Here is a 23,083-nt window from a genome sequence, read left to right as displayed (position 1 = left end):
GTGCATGTGCATGCGTGCCCAAAATCCAAAGGGGTAAGGTAATGGGGGAAAAGGGACTGCAACATGGCCATCCCCCCAGGGAGTGAGTTCTCACTTTCCCTCTCTCTGCCTCTCTCCAGCAAGCACACACCCTATGGCAAACACCTAAAGAAAAATAAAAGAAAAACTCATAAAGCAGAGGGCCAGCAGGTAGCACGGAGGTTAAGGTAACTGAATCCAGACAGCCAATTCTATGGTTTGAATCTGGGACATAGCAGCTTAAAAATCATGCCATCCACATCTAAAATCCTATGAGGAAAATGGAGGACAAGGGATTGCAGCAATATAATCTTCCTGGGGGGATTTCTCACTTTACCTCTCTAGCTCTATGTCTGTCTCCGGTGAGCACACGCACCCTAAAGCAAAAACTTTAAAAAAAAAAAAAAAAAAAAAAAACCCACAAAGCAATTTTTAAAAATATTTGTGTTAGTTTTCAAAATGTTACTTTTCTTGGGACCAGCAATTAGCGTAATGGCTATGTCGCTGGACTCCCACATAGTCGATCGCGGTTCGAGTCCCAGACCCAGTGGCTTAAACTCATGCCAGGCGCATGTGTGTGCGTGCCCAAGATCTAGAGAGGAGAATGGAGAAGGGATTGAGGCATGGCCATCCCCCCTGGGAGGCGCTTTCCCCCTTTCTGTCTGGCGAGCGCACGCGCCCTATAACAAAAACCTCTCCAAAAAAAGAAGTTACTTTTTTTCACATTCAAAAACTGTCTCGGGTCAGTCTCATAAATGGCTAAGTACTGTAAACGGTGCTAGATCACACATGGTCAAATGCAATTCAAATCCTGACCCAAGTAGCATGAAAAACACACTGGGCACGTGAGAATGCATACCCATAATCCATGGTGGTAAGCAGAAAGGAATAAGGACTATGGAGTGACCACTTCCTGTTGAGTGGTTCTCTCATGCATTGCATGCACATACGTTCATGGCCTTTGGCAATCAGAAAAAATAATGGACCAAAGACCAACTTTAAAAATTAAAACTTTAGGGACCATAGCGTAATGGCTATGTTGTTGGACTCCTATGTAGTCGACCGTGGTTCGAGTCCCAGACCCAGTGGCTTCAACTCACGCCAGGTGCGTGTGCGTGTGTGCCCAATATCCCAACAGGAGAATGGAGGAGAGGGGATTGCAGTGTGGCCATCCCCCCCTGGGGGGGGGAGTGATTTCTCACTTTCTGTCTCTGTCTTTCTGGAGAGCGTACGCACCTTATAGCAAAAACCTCTCAAAAAAAAAAAAATGAATGAATGAAAACTTTAGAGCTGGAAAGTGGCTTGGTGGTTAAAGGTGCTGGACTCCAACATGGCCAACTGTGGTTCGAATCCCAAACCTGGCAGCTTGCTTTCTTGCTTTCTCTCTCTCTCTGTCTCTCACTCTGTCCCTCTCTGGTCAAATTAAAATAAACAAATAAAGTTAAATAAAAAATAATTCTTAAAAAAAAAAAAGAGAGAGAGAGAAAACTTTAAGACCCTCAGAAGAGAGGCCAGCAGGTGGTGAGGTGATTAAGGCACTTGATTCCCACAAGGCCAAATACAGTTTGACTCCCAGACCTGGAAGCTTGCTTTCTCAATCCCCCCTCTGCCCCAGTCTCTCCATGGTCAACTTAAAAAAATAGTAATAACACAAATGGAAATAAATTTTAAAATAATTCTTTTTTTAAAGAACTATTTTATTGAGACCAGCAGTTAGCATAATGGTTATGTCACTGGACTCCCACGTAGCCGTCCACAGTTCAAGTCCCGGACCCAGTGGCTTAAACTCATGCCAGACGCATGTGTGTGTGTGCCCAAGATCCTGAGAGGAGAATGGAGGAGAAGGGACTGTGGCGTGGCACCTTCCTGGACAGTGATTTCTTGCTTTCTGTCTCTATCTTTCTGGCAAGCACCCTATATCGAATACGTCTCAAAAAGAAAAAAGAAAAAAAAAAAAAAAAAAAAAACCATTTTTTTTATCTTCATTCATTTATTTTAATTTGACCAGAGAAGGACAGAGTGGGGGCATGGGGTGGAGGGTAGGGGAAAGAGAGAGAGAGAAAAGTGAGAAAGCAAGCCGCCAGATGTGGGACTCAAACTATGGTCAGCCTTGTGGGAGTCCAACACCCTTAACCACCATGCTACCTGCCAGCCTCAATAAATCATTTTTTAAAAAAGGAATAAAGAAACCCTTAGAAGAAAACACAAGAGTAATTAAAAAACCTTGGCAATGGTTTCTTATATATATGACAACAGAAGTATAAGTAACAAAATAAACATAAATTCAACTTTATCAAAATTAAAAACTACTGTGGCACAAAGGATACCATCAGAAAGCGAAAACAACCCATAGAATGGGAGAAAATCTTTGCAAATCATCTACCTCATAAGAGACCTAATTTTAAAGTTGTCAAAGGCTACAAATAAACCTTTCTTAAAAGACGACATATAAATGGCCAACACATATAAAAAGATGCTTGACATCATCAGCCATCAGGGAAATGCAAATCACAATCAGGAAGATATGGTATTTCACATGCATTAGCCTGTGTATAAGATGAGACCAGCCACTGATACAAACACTCCACAATGCTGGGACCATATGGGAAGGTCTTGGTTCACATTCCAAAGTCTCCTTGTACATGCCAGACACAAGCAGGCATGCCCATGAAATAGGCTGGCTGAGCCTCGGAATAGTTCACAGCACGAGGACTCTACTGAGGGTTTCCCTCCCTACCTCTCAGAATTAAAAACAGACTGAATAAAATGTTATTCAGCAATAAAAAGTAATGAAGTACATCTTCATGCTAAATATGGGTGCATGCTAAAACATGAATAACAGAAAACATTACAGTAAGTAGTGAAAGAAGATGGTCACAAAAGACGTAACTACAGCAAATTCATGAGGTTCAATCCTGCCTTTACCATAACCAGCTGTGTAGTTTGAGACAAGCTACTTAATCTGTCTCCCTATCTCACACACAAAATGTGTGAGCTTTGTCTTTCAAAGAGAGAAAAGGAATGAGGACAGAAAGGAAACACTGAACAAAGGCATGAAAACAACAGGAAAATGGGACATGCATTAAGGGAAGAGAAAGTAATCAAGCCTTCGTGACAGGACCAGGAAGGCTAGACCAGGGGCATCTGCAACTTTACCAAGCATATGTCACCTAAGGATTTTGTTTAAATGTCGTCTGCCTGACAGAAGGTCAGGAGTTAAATGTCATTTGATTGTCAGTAAGTCCAAGGAGACTGCATTTTCAACAAACTTCTAAAAGTTGCCACTATTGCTGGTTCACGAACTATACCTGACTAGCAAGGATTTGCACTCATGATTCCAAAACTTGAGTACAAAGGTGCCTGGGTCACCACCGTAAATTCAGAGATACTGTGAGATCATTTTAATTTCTAGAGATACTAAATATGTAGAAATACACGGAAGTACTCAAGATTTGTCAGATACCTCATTTACAACTTCTATATAGCTCACAATTTCAATTGTATATAGAGGTACATTTCCTTCAATGTCATCTTATCTTTGAAGTTGCTGTGTCATAAAGCAAACTACTGTGACATAAAGCAAGTGTCACGTAAAAATCAGTAAAAATGAAAACAAAACAAAACAAAACAAAACACCAGGTAACAAGGGTGGCTTGTCTAATTTAATTCCAAGGGTTGAGAATTGTACACTGTACAATCACACACATCCCATTAGTAACTGTGTTTATTGAGAATGAATAAAAATATTAACATTTTTTTCCATTTATGGATACTATTTTTTCAAATGGTTAAGTTTCTCAGAAGAAAAATACTTAATTGTTAGGCATTTCCTCTAGTCTAAGGAATACTACAGAAAAACATTACTGAGATGCTAAGGGTACCACAGACTGAGAAAGTATGGGATTATCTGGTATAGTGTATTTGATATGCGGTTAAGATCACAGCTTCTGCAGCTAAACTGATGCGGTCCAAATCGTGCCTCTGCCCCTACCCAGCTATACGATTTGGGGAAAGTTATTTTATCTGTCAGTTCCTCCACTCTAAAATAAAATAGTGACAGTAATAGTCCCTATGTCATAGGACTGCTCTAAGAACAAATGAATTACTATATCTAAAGAGCTTATCATTAAGCAAGCTAATCAAGCTATAGAAATGTTTGTGTCTACCATCATAATTAACATACGGTGTTTCAGTTACTGTGATTATTAGGTAAAAGGGAATCATAACTTTTTATCTGACAACTGACCACAGTTTCTGGCACAGAAGGGAGGAGATATGGCAGGTGCAGGCACTGGGGTAGGCTGAGAGAGCAGGCCACCTCTACCCTGACTCAGTGGTGCTAGGGCCTGTGGCTGTTATTCGATTCCAGGACAGAGAAAGAGAAAGAAGGAATAGGTCCACTCAAATTGGCTTTCCACTCTTTATTAAAACTATTTACTAGGACCAGCAGATGGCGTAATAGTTACATTGCTGGACTCCCAGGTTGCTGACCACAGTCTGAGTCCCAGACCCAGAGGCTTAAAACTCGGGGGGGGGGGGGGGGGGACCGGTGGCGGGCGGCACAGGGAGGTCACGTGTGCGTGTGTGCCCAAAATCCCCAGAGGAGAATGGAGAAGGGACTGTGGAGTGGCTATCCCCCTAGGGGGGATTTCTTGCTTTCTCTCTAGGGAACACATGCGCCCTATAGCAAAAAAGCTCTCAAAACAAAACAGAACCAAAAAAACCCCTACTTACTATAGTGCTTTATTTGCAATTGATTTTAGTTGTTTTAATGAGAAGAAGTTTTATTAAAGGAAGTTCTGACTATACATAAAAATTACTTTCTAATGTAAAATATTTTGACTGTAAAACAAAATTACTGAAGATATGCACATTAAGAGTCTTTCCTTCTCATTACCAAATCTAAGGATGTCAGCAAATGAGCACAAGACTCTAACACTGTTTCTCATAGGTTTGCAGGAGGGCAAAGCACACAGATCAGGAAGAACATTCTGCTAATTAAACTGAAGCAGATGACTATGGAAGAGAAGGGCTTGTCACATGTAACATCTGCGCCAAGAATGATCAGATTAAATATGCAAAATGTGAAGTAAAGGTGTGAAAAAGCAGTGAGATGATTCTCTAGACCTTAAATAGGCTACAAAAGTTCTGACAGTTTTCCTAATTATTCCCAGTAATGGACATAGGAGGCCAAAAGGCAGGAGGGAGAAATACATTTTTCTCCATTATGGGTGTTGAGCACTAGGGCTAAAATCATGCCTGTCTGAACACTGATCAGTTTCTGCAAAGGTTAATAGCAATTAAATGCAGCAAACTAGATTAAATGAGAAACAGGTCATGATACCATTGTACTCACAAAGAGCACGATAAAGCATTTCTTTTAAATTCATCTTAATGCACAGGGATTTAAAAAAAAAAACTGCTACAAAGAAAAGAACCTATTTTTGAACATAACCGCTTTAAGGAAATAAACCCATTTATTAAATGGTGAAGAGATTTCTTAAATAACATTTTAAAATAATGACTACTACACAGACTAATTCAATAAGCATCAGTACTATAACACTGCCAAAGAGAATAAGAAACGTTACATAAATACTGAAGATCTAACAAAGTATTTCTCTGAAAAATAAAACTATTATATGATACATACATTTTTCTTTTCTGGCTCAAGATAATAAATAATGAATGTAAGTAATAAATATTAGAACTAAAATATGCATACTGAAGTACAATAGTGTAATTAACACTTTGTTTCTTCCAACTCAGTACATCTACAATTAAAAGAATACAGTTATTTAGTAAGTGATGATCGAGATTATTTGATAACAAAATTCTAAGATTATTCTGAATTTACTTTTTCTTCAGTACATAAATCCAAAAGTATAAATCTAAAATATATTGATTTTTCAAATTTAAATACGAGGTACTTTCAAAAATCAAGTAAACACAAGCATACACACACTACACAAATGCACATGCGCACAAACAAACACCCTTAATTTTATACATAAAACGGAAAATAAAAGGGACAAGGCTCAAACAATGAGAATTTAGCTTACTTTGCTATCCTCAGTGTCTTCTAAACCATCAGGCCGACTAAGGTTTCGAGCAGGCTGGCTGCAGACAACATTGTCTTCCAGTCCCCAAGAAGGGACTCTCACAGGTGGCCTTTGGATTTCATCTGGGTAAAAAGCACCATCTGCTCCATCTGTGATAGAAATTTTAAAAGGGTAGAATGGAACTGGTTACTAAAATTAGCGTTTCTGTGCATAGACAAAGATGAACAAAATATAAAGAACAAATTTGGTGCATAAAAAAAATAGAAATTTTTGTTTTTAATGGAGGTGACTAAAAATTGAGAAATTTTTATAAATAAGAAAATAGACTACCCACTTATAATGTATCATTTCTAGATGAGGCCAGTTACAGTTAAACATTAAAACTGCTAATTATAGACATAAAATACTGTTTCTCTGATGATGAATCAACTGGACCAGTAGTTCTTTAATCCTATGAAAACATAAACAAAAAATTTCTAGATTCAGCTAACCCGAAACCATAAATACTTTAATACTTTAATAACCTCTTATTTCCTGTGTAGCATAGGGATTACCATATTGCAGAACTGGTTGTGCATTTGGCAATGCAGAGACATGACCATTTTGCTCTGAGCACGGACTGAGACACTGTGATGCCTGCTGAGTACTCTGGAAATTCTGACCTTCCATTTTCCTTTCTGCTTGATTTTCTATACTCCTTTTAAGTTCCTAAAATTAACAAAACAAAAGACAAATGAGCAATCAAATATTTTAAAAGTCATGTATGTAGGACAACATTAAGCTTTAAGCCAAAATATAACAATAACATTATTTCCCTATTATTTTCAGGTATGCAGGCAGAAAGGCTGGCATTCGAGTTGAAGTAAATTGTGCCTTCCACATACAACAAATCAGAAAGCAAACAAAGTCAATGTATTTTCAAATTTACTTGTGCCAAAAGGCATTCGAATAGGAAAAGAGGTGAAACTCCCTCTATTCACAGATGACATGATTGCACACATAGAAGACCCAATGGTCTCCATGGAAAAATTACTGGAAATTTACTTGTGCCAAAAGGCATTCGAATAGGAAAAGAGGTGAAACTCCCTCTATTCACAGATGACATGATTGCACACATAGAAGACCCAATGGTCTCCATGGAAAAATTACTGGAAATTTACTTGTGCCAAAAGGCATTCGAATAGGAAAAGAGGTGAAACTCCCTCTATTCACAGATGACATGATTGCACACATAGAAGACCCAATGGTCTCCATGGAAAAATTACTGGAAATTTACTTGTGCCAAAAGGCATTCGAATAGGAAAAGAGGTGAAACTCCCTCTATTCACAGATGACATGATTGCACACATAGAAGACCCAATGGTCTCCATGGAAAAATTACTGGAAATTTACTTGTGCCAAAAGGCATTCGAATAGGAAAAGAGGTGAAACTCCCTCTATTCACAGATGACATGATTGCACACATAGAAGACCCAATGGTCTCCATGGAAAAATTACTGGAAATTTACTTGTGCCAAAAGGCATTCGAATAGGAAAAGAGGTGAAACTCCCTCTATTCACAGATGACATGATTGCACACATAGAAGACCCAATGGTCTCCATGGAAAAATTACTGGAAATTTACTTGTGCCAAGAGAGTGCCCTTTTTATTGAGCTAATTCGGAGAAAACTGTGACTCTCTTACCTCTTTACTATTAATAAAATTAAAAAGGTTTTAAAAAAGAACCCAGATTACTTATCTAGTGATTTCTACCGAACATTTCATACTGAAAAAAATACTAATCCTCTATAAATTTCTTCATAATGTAGAGAAAAGAAACATTCACAACTTATTTTACAAAGTCACTGTTATTCTGATACCCATAATAAATGAGGACATCACAAGAAAACTACAGACCTGATCCCAAATAATGATACAAAAAACTCTTAACTTATTAGCAAATCAAACCCAACATTAAACAAAAAAGTGGATTTTATTACAAGAATTCAAAGTTGGGTTAAATTCAAAGTTGGTTTAAATCAATGTAATCTGCCATGCTAAAAGAATAAAGAGAAAAAGGTCATGTGATTCATGGTGGGCCTTCAGATAAGTTTCAAATGAGAGGTGGTCACCACTTAAGTTAAATTTTCAGGACACACCCAATTCATCCCACTGGCAGTCTCTGGGGAGAAGGTGGTGGCTGAAAATGGAGTTAGATCACTTGGCCAATCAATTTAATCAACTGTGGCTATGTGATGAAGCCCCAGATAAAAATTCCGAAACATTGAGGCTTGAGAAACTTTTCTATTCGTGGGCATGTAGATGTACTAGAAAGGCAACACATCTACAGAGAATATGGAAGCTGTGTGCTACCACCATCCATACCTAGCCCTGTGCATCTCTTCCATTTGACCATTTCAGAGTTGTACTCTTTATAATGCTACTGAGTTATCAGAAAAGTCATGACTTACTTTTGTTTTTCAACGCAAAAATGCATCACAACTTTTCCAACGAACCAATATAGTCATAAACATAAGTGTTTTTCTGAGTTCTATGACTCATTCTAGCAAAATATCAAAATAGTGGGGGGAAGCTAATGTGGGACCCCCTTAATTTTTAGGAATTTTAGGAAGCATGAATCATCTGGGATCCTTGTACTTGTCCTCCGATATGGGTGCAGTCCTGTGAGACTGAGCTCTTAACCTGTGGGATCTATGCTAACTTAACAGTAGTATCAGAAATCAGTTGTAAGAAGCCAGCTGGTATCATAAAATTATTGCTGGAATATACTACACATACATACATAAATGAGGACAAAGGACAGTTCTTCCTTATAGTAGAATGCTAAAGAACAAATATGGAGGAAGTGAGGAAGTTGAAAGATCACAATTTTACAACTATCACAGTCATCCCATCCATCCAACTTTGAGGTCTGTTTCTTAGCCTTTCAATGGCTTTTTTTTTTTACCATGCATGACTTTGTAACATCAGCATTGGTCATTCAGAAAACACTAGTTCAATGAATTATGTAATCTTCTAAATGCTGGCATAATTGCTACCCAATTTTTAAAAATTCAGTCTAAATAGTAGCCTCTATCTCATTGTAAATTTATGAACACTGTGAACTATCAATCTAATGGTGAAAAAGTACAAATTTTCCAAAATTCCAGTTTTTGCTTGAATTTTTATCAACAACCATAAATACTATCAATTGTTTTTCCTAGAAAAAACACTCTATTTCTTTTTGAGAAAACACGTGCCAAATACCCAAGTCTGACCAAAATATATCTTTTAGATGGTGTTCCATGATAGAGACTAGTTCAGCTCACAACTCAAATAACCATAAATAAAAGTGATTTACTTTCAAATAACCATCACGTTTTATTATGCAGAAGTGTTTTAGGGGTACTTTCCATTTCATCACAAACATTAGAAAGACTTGTACCAAAGGGTCAAAGTTCAATAAAATTAAGGTATTTTACTGTTTAATAGTCATAAGTGAAACTGGCTTCTTTTCTCTCTACTGTGAGTGCATGGTGATAATGAATGCAACAGCTACTAAGGTAGTCTGGCAGTCTACCTTCCCACCAATGACCTCACACTAACAGTGCAAAGGTAGCACAGTGGGAAACAGACCAAATAATGTTATAATATTATGAAAATAGTTCTGTTTTCATAGACCTTTTGTAAGGAGACTGGAGACCCCTCAAAAGACTATAGATCACACTTGGAAAAATGCTATACTACAGCATCTTTCCCGTTACAACTATTAGCTTTGTCTCAATGTTATACTCTAAGTCATCAAACAACTTTTAAAATGTTTCCTTCTATAAAAGGAAGCCACATAAATTATAAATAACTCTTTGTGTGTGTGTGTGGTGGGGGGGGGCAGAGTGTGTGCTCACCAGAAAGAGACAAAGACAGAGATGGGGGATGGGGGAGAAAGAACAAATATCCCACAATGGGGTATAGTCATATCACAATCCTCTCTTCTCCATTTTACATCCTGTTGTGATTTTGGTACATGTACCCGGCATGTTTTCCAATCTACCAGGGCCAGTATTCGAACCAGTGGCCCATGTGGGATCCGGCTCCCTTAACCCCTAAGCTACAGGGCCAGTCAATATGTAACTTTTAAAAACTTCACTTTCCCTAAATTTGAAGTTAAATGCAAAATATGTAACAAAGACCAAACTAATAATATTCAATACTTAGGTATTTTTCTCATATTCTAAAGTAAATTTTCTTAAATATTTACCTAAAAAAATTTTTTTTAATCTAAGAGCCCTAACATCTGGTTTAAATCTTTAGTCATCTAAGTTTTCTAAAGACTCCTTTCACATGAACTATAAAATGTGTATCTCTTCATGAAGCTATATTATCATTCAGTACCATATATGTATTTTTATGTGTTTTAGTCAATACCTTCTCCAGGGAGAGCTTTTCCAAATGTGAAGTCAGACCATTTATTTCTTTGTCTTTCTCTGCCAACTGAAGCTGAATAAAGAAAAAATTTCATTAGTTTTTAATTAGCTACATTTTCCTTATATAGTACTTTCATATCTAGTTCATACTACTCTATGAAAACTATTCCTAACACCTAGTCCATGTATTTTCTTCTTTTTGTCTTTTCTCACTTCTCTGAATTGTCATTATTAACTAACTATCCTTATTATTAAAACTACTCCCTTGGTTTGGTGGTTGGGGCACTGGACTCCCACATGGTGGACCATGGTTCAAGTTCTAGACCTGACAGCTTGCTTTCTCACATTGTCTCTCTCTGGTCAAATTTTAAAAATATAATAATAAATAAAATTAAATTATTAAAAACAGAAATAAAACTGCTCCCTTGGTTTCTGTAAAAATGCATCAACAGATATCATCAATATTGCCATCCTCTCAGGCCCTTTGTGTTGTACTTTTTTTGCCCCTAAATTTGGCATTCTCCAAAGTTTCTTTTCTCTTTTAATTTTTTAAAGAATTATCTGTTCAACTTCAATTATTATTATTATTATTATTATTTTAATTTGACCAGAGAGAGAAAGAGAGAGAAAGTGAGAAAGCAAACCAACAGGTCCAGGCCTTGAACTGTGGTCAGGCATGTGGGAGTCCGGTGCCTTAACCACCATGCCACTTGCTGGTCCCAAAGCTTATCTCTTTATCCTCTATAAAAACTCATTATCTTCCGGGGAACCAGCAGTTACCGTAATGGCTATGTCGCTGGACTCCCACGTAGTCAACCGCACGTCCTGGACCCGGTGGCTTAAAACTCACACCGGGTGCATGTGCGTGCGTGCCCAAGATCCCAAGAGGAGAATGGAGGGGAAGGAATTGCGGCGTGACCATCTCCCCTTGGGGGCGATTTCTCGCTTTCTGTCTCTATGTCTCTCTCTGTCTGTCTGGCAAGCGCATGCACCCTATAGTGAAAAACCTCTCAAAAAAAAAAAAAAAGAAAAAAAAAAAAAAAAAACTCATTATCTTCCATGCCTTCAACTATGATCCATTCTCTCTCCAAATCCAATTTTAAAATTGAGATTTAGAAATGTTTGTCTTTTCGACATTATAAGGACAAAATGTCCCAAGCTTACCTTCTTACTTTTGGTAACAGATATCATCAATCTCCAAGCATGCACTGTGATTGAAGCTTACATTAGAACACCTCTTCCTTCTCCTATTCCTCCACTCCCCAACACTTTGTCTGCCATTCATGCATTCAACAATCAATCACCTACTAATCATCTTTGCAGCATAAGCATTAATAAATGAAAATGCAAAAAAAAAAAAAAAAGATCTTCAGTGGTTCTTCCCCCAAAAAATCAAAGTTTTCTGTCAAAACTCATGTCCTATTCAAAGGTAGGTAAATACCCAATCAGAGAAGGTGCAAAAAAGAAGGTGGCCTTTAGCAATTCAGTTTAAGAATGCAGCTACCTTACTTAACGAGAATAGGAGAGCGTGGAATGGGGGAGGTGAAGAGAAGAGGATAGAGAAAGATAGCAAGAGAACAATTGAGAGGCAGGACGGTAGTGAGAATCAGGTATGGCTTATTACCTGTTGATGAGGACATGTATAGCATTCTCAACTGGATTGGTCTGAGAAGTATTTCAAGATGTGTAATGTCTTTTTACAAGCAAAATGAGAAATAGTGATTGACTGTTTTAAAAATAACTAGAATAATAATGATGATGATTGGGAAAAACATAGAAAAGATATGGAATGTTGAAGTGGGGAGATTAATGTCTCTGTATTGACTGACATGCATGGCATTCCTTTTTTTTTTTGAGAGGTTTTCGCTATAGGGCGCGTGCGCTCACCAGACAGAGACATAGAGACAGAAAGCGAGAAATCGCCCCCCAGAGGGGATGGTCACGCCGCAATCCCTTCTCCTCCATTCTCCTCTCGGGATCTTGGGCACGCAAGCACTTAAAATAAATAAAAGAATACAGCTACCTGATTTCCTCATCTTTAAACATTTTCCACCTAAATATACTCTTTGATATTACCAAATTATTTTCACAAAGACCCACTATAGGTGATTGTTTTTCTCTTAGAAAATTCTTAGCAGCAGCTAGTATCCAAATTCTATTTTAGGTCTTCCAAACTCTGGTTTCAAGCTATCATGCAAGTGTGATAATTAAAGTCCTATTACTCAAGGCTGTTCACAGTTCCCAGACTTCACTCTCCACTTCTGACCTTTAAACTTGCATTAATGTTCTTCCATCTGCCTAGAACGCTTCTTTCTCTTTCTCCTAACTCTGCTTCAACTCCCCTCCAGTTTGGTCTTTTCAGAGTTCTAGTTTCCCCATAATTTCTTCCTCCTAAATATTGGATTGAAAACAATCCTAAGACATTTAAATTTATCATTCACATGGAACTTTATCACATACTGCATTGTTTGGTCAGTTTAGTCTGTGTTAAAACAGTGCCAGTGGGGGAAAGACATTAAATAAAAAGCCAAACACATTTACCAGCTGTACAATCTTAAACTCAATGCTCACTTTTTGCATCAATGAATTAAAAATATTATCTGTTTAGCTTCCCATGGGTTTGAAAGATCATTACCTACAGTAGTAAACATGAAAGTTTTATGACTATTACCATTATACTTCTAGCAATTCCTATTAAATTATAAACCCCTAACCATAGCATTGTGCCTTATTTTCTCACCACATAATGCTAACATAATGCTTTATGTCTTACAGGCATCAATAAATATTTAATATTTTTCTAGTCAAAATGAAAAAAATCATATAAATTTATTATTTATACTTTATAAATAATAAGGGAAATTGCTAACCACTGAAAACAATAGCCACAGGAATCCCCAAAACAGTAATAATCTCATCAAATATGTGTTTCAAAACTTCATTCTGACAGTAAATGAAGGTTAAAAAATAAATAAAAGGACCACCAGTAACATTATCTTAGCCTGCAACATGGAAGTCTCCAGACTTCATGGAGGAAAGCTAAATTAATTCTAATTTAAAAACTAAATTATAAGTGAAGTTAGCTGTGATATAGCAAGGTTAAATCATTTAAAACTTATTGGTCTTTCACAAAAATAGAGAATATAACATAGATACCAGAGAGTACACAAAAGGGGGATAGATGGTAGGAGGTGGCTGTTAGGAGTTCAGGAAAAAAAAAAAAAAATTTTACCCAAGAATGTAAGGCTCTTTGTTCAACATATATGGTAACAACGGTGATTTGATTATCACACGCTACATGTATATGCATGCTTTGAAAAACCACATTATACACCATAAAAATGTACAATTAAATGTAAGTAAGAAATTATAAAATTTAATTAGGAAAAAAAAAATCCAGTGCCCAAAGTCTCAAGAGGAGAATGGAGAATGAATTGCAGTGGGGCTGTCACCCTTGAGGGGTGGTTTCTTACTTTTTTCCTCTCTCTTGCCGGTAAGTACACATGCCCTATGGCAAAAATATAATAAAAATAAATAAATAATAAAAAATAAAACCCTTCCTGGTCTTCAGTCACCAGAAGAAAAAATAAACTATATATACATACATGTGTAAAACGCATTTATGCATACATAAAATATAAACATACACACATATATACTTATGTATAATAAAGTATAATCTGACATATTTGACAATACATATATCAGATTTTTTAAATAAGTATTTTATTTATATTATCATTTTTTAATTTGCTATAGGGCATATGCACTCACCAGACACAAATGGAAAGGGGGAAGGGAGGGTGAGATAAAAAGCCACCAACACCAGGACTCAAAGACTGGAAGTCATGTGGGAGTCCAGTGTCTTAACTACCACCCCACCTGCTGGCCCCATATATCAGATTTTTTAAATATATCAAATTACACTTTATTCCTTAAATGGATAATATTTTTCTACTTATTAACTAGCTAGACAACCTGCTAAATTTCATGTCTAACATTTTTAAAAATTATTTCTCATTCAGGTTTTTCTAAAGGCAACATTATATTGGCAAAAATAATTTAATAGTCTATCACTCTGCATTATTCATTAGGATATTAACAGACTTGAGTGATAAATTCTAAAACTGGCAAAAATTTTAAAAATTACTGATAGAATATACTGCAAAAAAAACTGTCAAGGTCATAAAATAATTTTACATAATACATTCATGTTTGTTTTAATATAAGTAAAAAGAGGACCAGTAAATGGCGTAAAGGTTATGCCACTGGACTCCCACATAATCAACCAAGGTTTGAGTCCTGAACCCAGCAGCTCAAAACTCACATCAGGCGTGTGCATATGCACGCCCAAAATCCAGAGAGAAGAACAGAGAAGAAAGGATTGCAGCATGGCCATCCTCCCTGGGTGGTGATTTCTCACTTTCTGTCTGTCTCTGTCTCTCTGGCAAGCACATGTGCCATATAGCAAAAATCTCTCTCTAAAAAAAAAAAATTAAATTGATCATTTTTCATCTTTAAAAATAAGCACAAGCAAAAGACAATATTCTGATAGCTCGCTAAATCCAAAGTACTAGAGCCACAATAGTAATGCATATGGCTATCTATTGTCTCAGTTCATAGTTAATGAACTACACCTGACATAACTAAATATATAGTACATTTTTATTTAGAGGAAAACACTAACACAATTATCCAATTAAAAACATACATTGATAGGACCAGCAAATCGTGTAATGGTTACATCACTGGATTCCGTGATAGTTGACCATGGTTCAAATCCCAGACCTGGCAGCTTAAAACTCACGCTGGGTGCACACGTGTGTGTGCGCATGCGTTCATGGGTGCGCAAAATCCCAAGAGGAGAATGGAGTAGAAGGGACTGTAGCACGGCCATCCCCCCAAGGATTGATTTCTCTCTTTCTCTCGGTCTCTCTGGTAACCACATGTGCCCTATAGCAAAAATCTTTCTTAAAAAAAAAAAAATACGTTGACTAATAAAAATTATAGGTAACATATTTTCAAAAGCGTCAAGTACTATGAGCCTCAAATTTACATGCAAGTGTTAAACTTACTTTATATTTGTCCTCTACTTTGGCCAGTTCTAGTTTTACATTTTCAGCAATTTTCACTTGTTCTTTCCATTTCAGCTCCATTTTTGCAAGTTCATCAGCATATTTATTGCATTTTATTTTCTCATCCTAAATGAAATTAAGAAAATTACCAAAACATTTTTAAATACATATAGAGCAAACATCCACACAAATGTACTTAAATACATGCTGAATGCTTATTTTAACACCATCCTAACAGTATAAAATGTAAATAACTAAATGGCTATCAAGAGGAGGCTGAGGGACCAGCAGTTAGCATAATGGCTATGTCGCTAGACTCCCATGTAGTTGACCGTGGTACAAGTCCCGGACCTGGTGACTTCAAACTCACACCGGGTGCGTGTGTGTGCATGCCCAAAATCCCAAGAGGAGAATGGAGAAGGGATTGCGACTGCAGCATGGCCATCTCCCCTGGGAGTGATTTCTCACTTTCTGCCTCTATGACTGACTCTGTCTGTCTGGCGAGCGCATGCACCCTATCATAAAAACCTCTCCAAAAAAAGAGGAAGCTGAATAAATCATTTTGTATCTGCACAATGTATCTGTTGAAAAGAAAAAGGTAAATGTACAGGGACCGGCAGATGGTGTCATGGTTACGTTTCTGGACTCTCACATAGTCAACTATGGTTCAAATCCTAGATCCGGTGGCTTAAAGCTCAGGCCAGGTGCATGTGCATGTGTGTTCGAAATCCCAAGAGGAGAATGGAGAAGCGATTTCGGCATGGCCAGACACTCAGGGGATGATTTCCTGCTTAATTTCTCTGTTTCTCTCTGATGAGTGCACATGCTCTATAGCAAAAAACTCTCTAAAAAATATTTTAAAAATTTAAAAAAAGAAAATGTACCAGTTCAAAAAAAAATCAAGATATTTAAAAATATTGCTTCAAAATAGTATAATCCTATTTTTGTTTGTAAGTTATTTTACACAATTATATCTAATATCTATGGTCGATGCTGTATAGAAAAGCATAAACCAAAATACTAATAGCTCTTATTTCTGGAGATCACAATCACAGAAGTACCTGTGATTAGCACCTTAATTCTTTATTTCGATGATGTTGAACATTTCACAATATTACACTTTTACAAAGGGAGGAAATAAAAAGCATGCATCTATAATCCTGCTGTGTCTAGGCACTGACAAACAAAACTTCAAGATTTCCTGACCAAGATAATTTCTAAATTGATTTCTTATATATGGCTCATTTCTATAATCCAGAACATTACAAGAGTTACAAATCAAGACAAAAGGTACAAAGGTCAATTTCATTTTGAATGTATTTGTTCAAAGTTTATGCTTTGAACAATTCAAGGAAAAAACGAATAATACTAAATCAATTGAATATCCATTCCATACATTCTGTACCTCACACCATACATACAAAAATTCGAAACACTTGCATACCTAATTGTGAAATCTTACTATGAAACTTCTAGAACAGGGGCCAGCAAGTGGCACAGTGGTTACATTGCTGGACTCCCGCATGGCTGACCCAGTTCAAGTACTGCACCCAGTGGCATGAAAAATCACCAGGTGTGTGCATGTGCATGCCCAAGATCCCAGGAGAATGGAGAAGAAGGGATTGCAGTGTGGTCATTCCCCCAAGGGGTGATTTCTCACTTTCTCTTTCATTGTCTCTCTCGCACTCTTTCTCTCCAGCAAAAATATACACCCAATGGCACAAAAAGAAAAACAAAAAAGAACTCGTAAAAAAAACTGCTAAAAGAGAACAGGGAAAAATCTGTATGACCCTGGCTTAGTACAGTGTTCTTACAACATAAAAAATACCAAACATAAAAAGAATAAACTAATAAACCATACTGATATAAAGTTTGATTTTTCTAAAAAACACCATTTAGGAACTAAAAAGGCAAGCTACAGACTACAAGAAAACAGACATCCATATGTCAAAGAACTTTGTACCCAGAACAAAGAACACTGACAATTCAAGATGAACATCCCAATTTTTTAAATGGCAAAAGATTTGAACACTCACACACAAAAAAAGATATACAAGTATAAGATAAACATAAGAAAAGGATGTTCAATATCAAGTCCTTATAGAAAAGCAAATTAATAACAAAGGAGACCCCAGACTAATGGTTGTACTTCCAAAAGGATATACGAGGAAGACTGGGACTGGCATGTGCAAATGAGGAGAGCAAGGCAGGAAGATCACCAGCTTGACGCTGGCCTGGGAAACACCACAAGACCCAATCTAAAAAAAGAGCTTAGGCACGGTGGTGTGTACCTGTAGTCCCCAGCCAGGAAGTCAAAGCTGGTAGATCACAAAATATCAAGATTCTGTCTTTAAAAGAACAAATAAAGAGCCACTCCACAGCCTTGCATACAAGGGTGCTTTTTAAAAGTTACCTTGACGTTTTCTGCCTGAAAAGACATTATCCTACCTTCCTTTCAATATTATTACCACAGAATAAAAATTTTAAATATTCACCCATAATTGTGTCATCAATAAAAAATGTTGTTCAGTCTCTTATAAACAACTACTTTGAACTCAAGTATAAAATTGTTACAACTAGGCTGGCCACATGGCCTAATGATTAAGGAGTCAGATTCCACATGGCTGACAGCACGGTTCAAATCCTGGCCCCAGCATCTTGACAAAGGAGGCCAGGCACGTGCACAAGTGGCTACCAAATGGATGAAGAAAAGGAACAGCCTCTCCCCACTAAGGAATGCTTTCTTATCCTTTCTTTCTCCTTCTCTTCCTCCCTCCCTCTCCATTTCCCCTTCTCCCTCTCCAGCAAGTATAAGCACCTCTCTCAAATGAAAAAAGAAAAACAAAAACAAACAGTTTTAATCAAGCCTTCTACAAAAGGGCCCTTTTCATGCAAAAAAAAAAAAATTCAGTTAAAAGTTTAACAGATTTTTTTGATGTTTTACAATTAATAGAGTAACATAAAAAAATTTTAATTACTATAGTTACACTGAACCAATATATGAATTTCATTCTATAGCTTCAAAAAAATACCCCTCCCCATCCCACATGCATAAAAAAATGCAAAAAAATTTAATTAAATAATCAAAAATCACATACCCAAACACAAACCCGCTTTCCCTCTCTACTTAAAAAATTAGGTATAAATGAAAAGCATTTTTCCTTGTCCTTTAAAACACTCCAAGAGTGAATGCAACCAAGAAAGTTACAAAACTAAAAAGCTAAAAATTATACAGATAGTAGCACTGTCAGAGACAACAATTCATTTGATTGACATTCCCTTTTACATTTTGCAAATGTGGTCACTTTAAGATGTGATAAAATACTTTGCTTTTCTTACAGAAAATTTGCAACACTTTTCTTTCATGAAATCCAAATATTTCCCACACATCTTCATAATAAAATGACAGATAATATTTTCCAACCTCATTGTCCAAATATGGATATTTTATTAGGTGAACAGAAAACAGTAACTTTAGGATTATAATTTTACACACAGGCCCATATGAGCAGGTACATAAAACATCCTCATCATCCCAAAAGCAAAAGTAAAATTCAATAGCAGTATATAGGGATGGAAAAGAAAACCCGGAGGACCAATCTAAACAATACGGGCAAGTTAAGCCATTTACTTTTGATAAATCTATCTTTCACTTAAAAGGAAGCTAACTTACCTGCAAGAGTTGTTTACATTTATTATATTTTTCTGTTCTGTCAGCAATTTCTTTGGTCATTTCGCTAACTTGCCCCTTAGTTACCATGTCAAAATCAGTATCCACTGTAACCAGGAAGAAAATAAGATTAAAAAGTATTCTGCCCCTTATATTTACCCTCCTGTTCAAAATAATTTAAGGGTTAGTATATCCTGAAATATAATAAATGGTATTCCAAAGGAGAGAAAGCATTTATTCAAATCCTAAATAAACATGCATAAGCTCTAGGTGCAAATTTTAAGAATTATGTATTTCATTTTATTATAATTATTATCATTATTATTTTTAACCTGCTATAGTCATCAGAGAGGAGAGAGAGAGAGAGAGAGAGAAAGCAAGCTGCCAGGTCCAGGACTCAAATCATAGACCACCATGTACCTTAATCTACATGCCACCTGCTGGTCAGTTTGGCCAGAAACAATTTCAACAATAAAAGAGCTGGACCAGTTGGGGATGCAATGGAAACTACATGCAGCTCAATGATCCTTGGCTTAGCCAGCTCAAGGCTGGATCTCTATAAAGACTGCAGATTCAGTTTCCTGGTTGACATGTACATGCCAGGCACACACACTTACGTTGGCTGGCTGAGAGAGCTGCAGGCTGGCAGTGGGGGAAGGGCCACAGAACCATGGCACCAGACACTATTAAGAGTGTTCCTCCCTCCCTCCCTCCCTCTTTCTCTCTCTGAAGACCAGGGAGACCCTGTTGAAGATGACTCATGTACACATGCATGTACACTCTCTCTCTTTCTGTGTCTCACTCTCTCATGAAAGATAAAATAAACTTTAGGGGTCAGACAGTGGTGCTGCAGTAAAAGGCAAGACTCTGTGAGGCAGAACCAAATGGGCAGGTTTTGGTTTTGTACCTGCAGGCATCCCTGAGTTTGACAGGCACATATCGCCCATAACCTGGAGCTGGCTAAGCCAAGGGTCATCAACTCTATCAGGCATGTTATCTCTCTCTCTCATGGAAGAAATAAACTTTTAAAATGAGTAAATAACAGAGCCAACAGGTGGCATGGTGATTAAGGCACTGGATCCCACATGGCCAATAACATTCTGAGTCCCAGACCTATCGGCTTTGAATTCAATGCCAGGTATATGTGCTTGCATGCCCAAAATCCTAGGAGGAGAAGGGACTGTGCTGTGGCTATCCACCCTAGAGTGTGACTTTCCCTCTCTCTGTCTCTCTCTGGTGAGCACATGCATGCTATGGTAAAAACCGAAAAATAATAAATAAGAGTGAAAAGAATCATTCTTTAAAATTTTTATTTCTTCCATGTGACTAACAAAGACAAAGAGATAGAGAGACCAGCACTCTCAACAGGGTCTCAGGCTGCAACCTCCATCCCAGCCAGCCAGATCCTTAGACGCATGTTCTCCACAAGTACAAGTTGACCAAGGAACCAAACCCACAATTTTCTGTATGGATCCAACACATTGAGCAGTGCACTAAACCATCAAATCAGTCAAGGCTTACTCTATTTATTATCTTCGTGTTTTTTAAAAAATATAGATTTGTGCTATAGGGCACGTGCACTCACTGAAGAGACAGAGAGAAAGAAAATCAACCCCCCAAAGATGGCAACGCCATAATCCCTTCTCCTCTCAGGATTTCAGGCACACACCCACACATGTCTAGTGTGAGTTTCAAGCTGCCAGTTCGGGAATCAATCTACAGTCGATCGTCTGGGAGAGTCCAGTGCCTTAAACACTACACCACCTGCAGGCTCCTATTTACTCATTTTTAACTTACAAAAACAGTTTCAAAACGGCACAAAATTTGTTCCCCTTATGTAACTAAATAGACAGTAGTAGAGTAAGAAAAATGTCATTTTTTGAGAATACATTTAAAACCATTTTCCAGTCCTTCATCACCATTCATTTTATTACCACACTAAGTAAATACTTTATAACACTATTCTAGGTACTACAAATGATACACAGAAATGGAAGACGGGACCTTGCTCTACTAATGTTGAACTAGTTAAGTATTTCGTAGTCTAGGTACATTAAAAGACTAACCCATTGGGGCCAGCATTTGGCATGGTGGTTAAAGTGCTGGACAGCCACATGGATAACCATGGTTCAAGTCCTGGACCCAACAAACTGAAAATCACTACAGGAGCATGTACTTGTGTGCCCCAAATCCCAAGAGGACAGAGAAGGGACTGCAGCAGGGCCATCCCTCCTGAGGGGTGGAGGGGTTCTCACTTTCCCTTTCTCTGTCTCTTTCTCTGGCAAGCATGTGTGCCCTATGGCAAAAATAAAATCCTAAAAAAAAAAAGAAAGAAAGAAAAAAAGACTAAACCATCAATTAGCTCACACAATGAACAAAGATATATATATATATATATATATATATGTGTGTGTGTGTGTGTGTGTGTATATATATATATATATATAGCACCTGCATAAACTTTTATTTTAATTCAATTTCTCCATTAATTTTTTTTTTTGAAAGGTCTTTGCTAGAGGGTGCATGTGCTCGCCAGAAAGACAGGCAAAGAGACAGAAAGCGAGAAATCATCCCCCAGGGGGGATGGCCATGCCAACAATCCCTTCTCCATTCTCCTCTCAGGATCTTGGGCACGCATGCACACGCACCCAGTGTGAGTTTAAGCCACTGGATCCAGGACATGAACCGCGATTGACTACATGAGAGTCCAGAGACATAGCCATTATGCTAACTGCTGGTCCCTGCATTAATTTTTGAAGTCCCCTCATATTTTCTCCAATATTTATTTTCATTACTGTCTAATCTTTGATTTACATAAAAGTAGTAAGGAAAATTAAGACAGGTAAAAACTTGGGAGCTAATTCAAATTTCATGTTATTAATGTATTCACTACTGTCACTCTCATCTGTTCTATTAAGTTAAATAAAAACTTATGATTTAAATTTTTATTATACCAATGTACACTAATGAGGAAAGTGCCCTAGTAATCTAATGCAACCAAATCAGAAAAGTTGAGAAACCGGAGATGAAAAGGGAGGGAATTCCCCTCACAGAATTAAAAAATTAAGGGACCAGCAATTAGTATAATGGCTATGTCGCTGAACTCCCATGTAGTCGACCAAAGTTTGAGTCCCAGACCCAGTGACTTAAACTCACGTTGGGTGCATGTGCGTGCATTCCCAAGATCCCAAGAGGAGAATGGAGGAGAAGGGATTGAAGCATGGCCATCCCCCCTGGGGGGTGATTTCTCACTTTCTGTCTCTCTGCTTTCTGGTGAGCACACATACCCTATAGCAAAAACTTCTCCAAAAAAAAAAAAAACGAATTAGAATATTAAAATGGCACAGATAAAATATTTTGAAATTTCATAGTTTAATTGAAGATAAAGTTTAAATTCATTTCTTTATTGTTGTCCTATATAGCCCAAATGAGAACTCAAAAAAAAGTACAGGTGCTTTTAAGTTCTTTTCTATATGGCCAGGCACACAGGTGCACACCAGACAGTGAGAGAGAGGGTAAAAGAGAAATGACCTCCCAGCAAGGATGGCCAAACTACAATCCCTTCTCCTCTGTTCTCCTCTTGGGATTCTGGACATCCCACACATGTTCCCACATATGGGATTCAAACCATGAAGGTGCCCACGTGGCAGCCAGAGTCCTAACTCTATGTCATCTGCTGGCCCACATCAGCACATTTTTAACAATGAATATTCTCACAAAAAAAAAAAGTAGTTTAAATTCACATTCTGTGTACTCTTTCTCCTTTCTCTTTTGCCTTTGCCAGAGGGTACATACACTTGCCAGTCGAAGAGAAAGACAAGGAAAGAAGGAAGACACTCCACGGTGAGGTGCAA

General features: G+C 37.4%; 1 protein-coding gene across 8 annotated transcripts in view; it reads right to left on the bottom strand.

The window, feature by feature from the left end:
• TAX1BP1 (Tax1 binding protein 1) overlaps positions 1–23,083 on the bottom strand; it is a 75,774-nt gene that overhangs the window by 1,822 nt on the left and 50,869 nt on the right. For 5 of the 8 annotated variants that reach the window (XM_006156130.3, XM_014590747.2, XM_027774816.1 and 2 more), the window contains 5 exons: positions 19,233–19,336; positions 15,560–15,685; positions 10,486–10,557; positions 6,605–6,788; positions 6,081–6,229 (listed from right to left, as the gene is read on the bottom strand). In XM_006156130.3, the coding sequence (XP_006156192.1) occupies positions 6,081–6,229; positions 6,605–6,788; positions 10,486–10,557; positions 15,560–15,685; positions 19,233–19,336 (635 nt within the window). Of the gene's footprint in view, positions 1–6,080; positions 6,230–6,312; positions 6,532–6,604; positions 6,789–10,485; positions 10,558–15,559; positions 15,686–19,232; positions 19,337–23,083 lie in introns of those variants that run through there. The other 3 variants (XM_014590746.2, XM_027774817.1, XM_014590748.2) reach the window with 2 other exon arrangements.

This window comes from Tupaia chinensis, unplaced genomic scaffold (genome assembly GCF_000334495.1).
Source record: "Tupaia chinensis unplaced genomic scaffold, TupChi_1.0 Scaffold000479_1, whole genome shotgun sequence".
Classification (NCBI taxonomy): Eukaryota; Metazoa; Chordata; class Mammalia; order Scandentia; family Tupaiidae; genus Tupaia; species Tupaia belangeri.
Note: the sequence above shows the minus strand (reverse complement) of the source record. Positions and strands in the feature narration are given on the sequence as shown.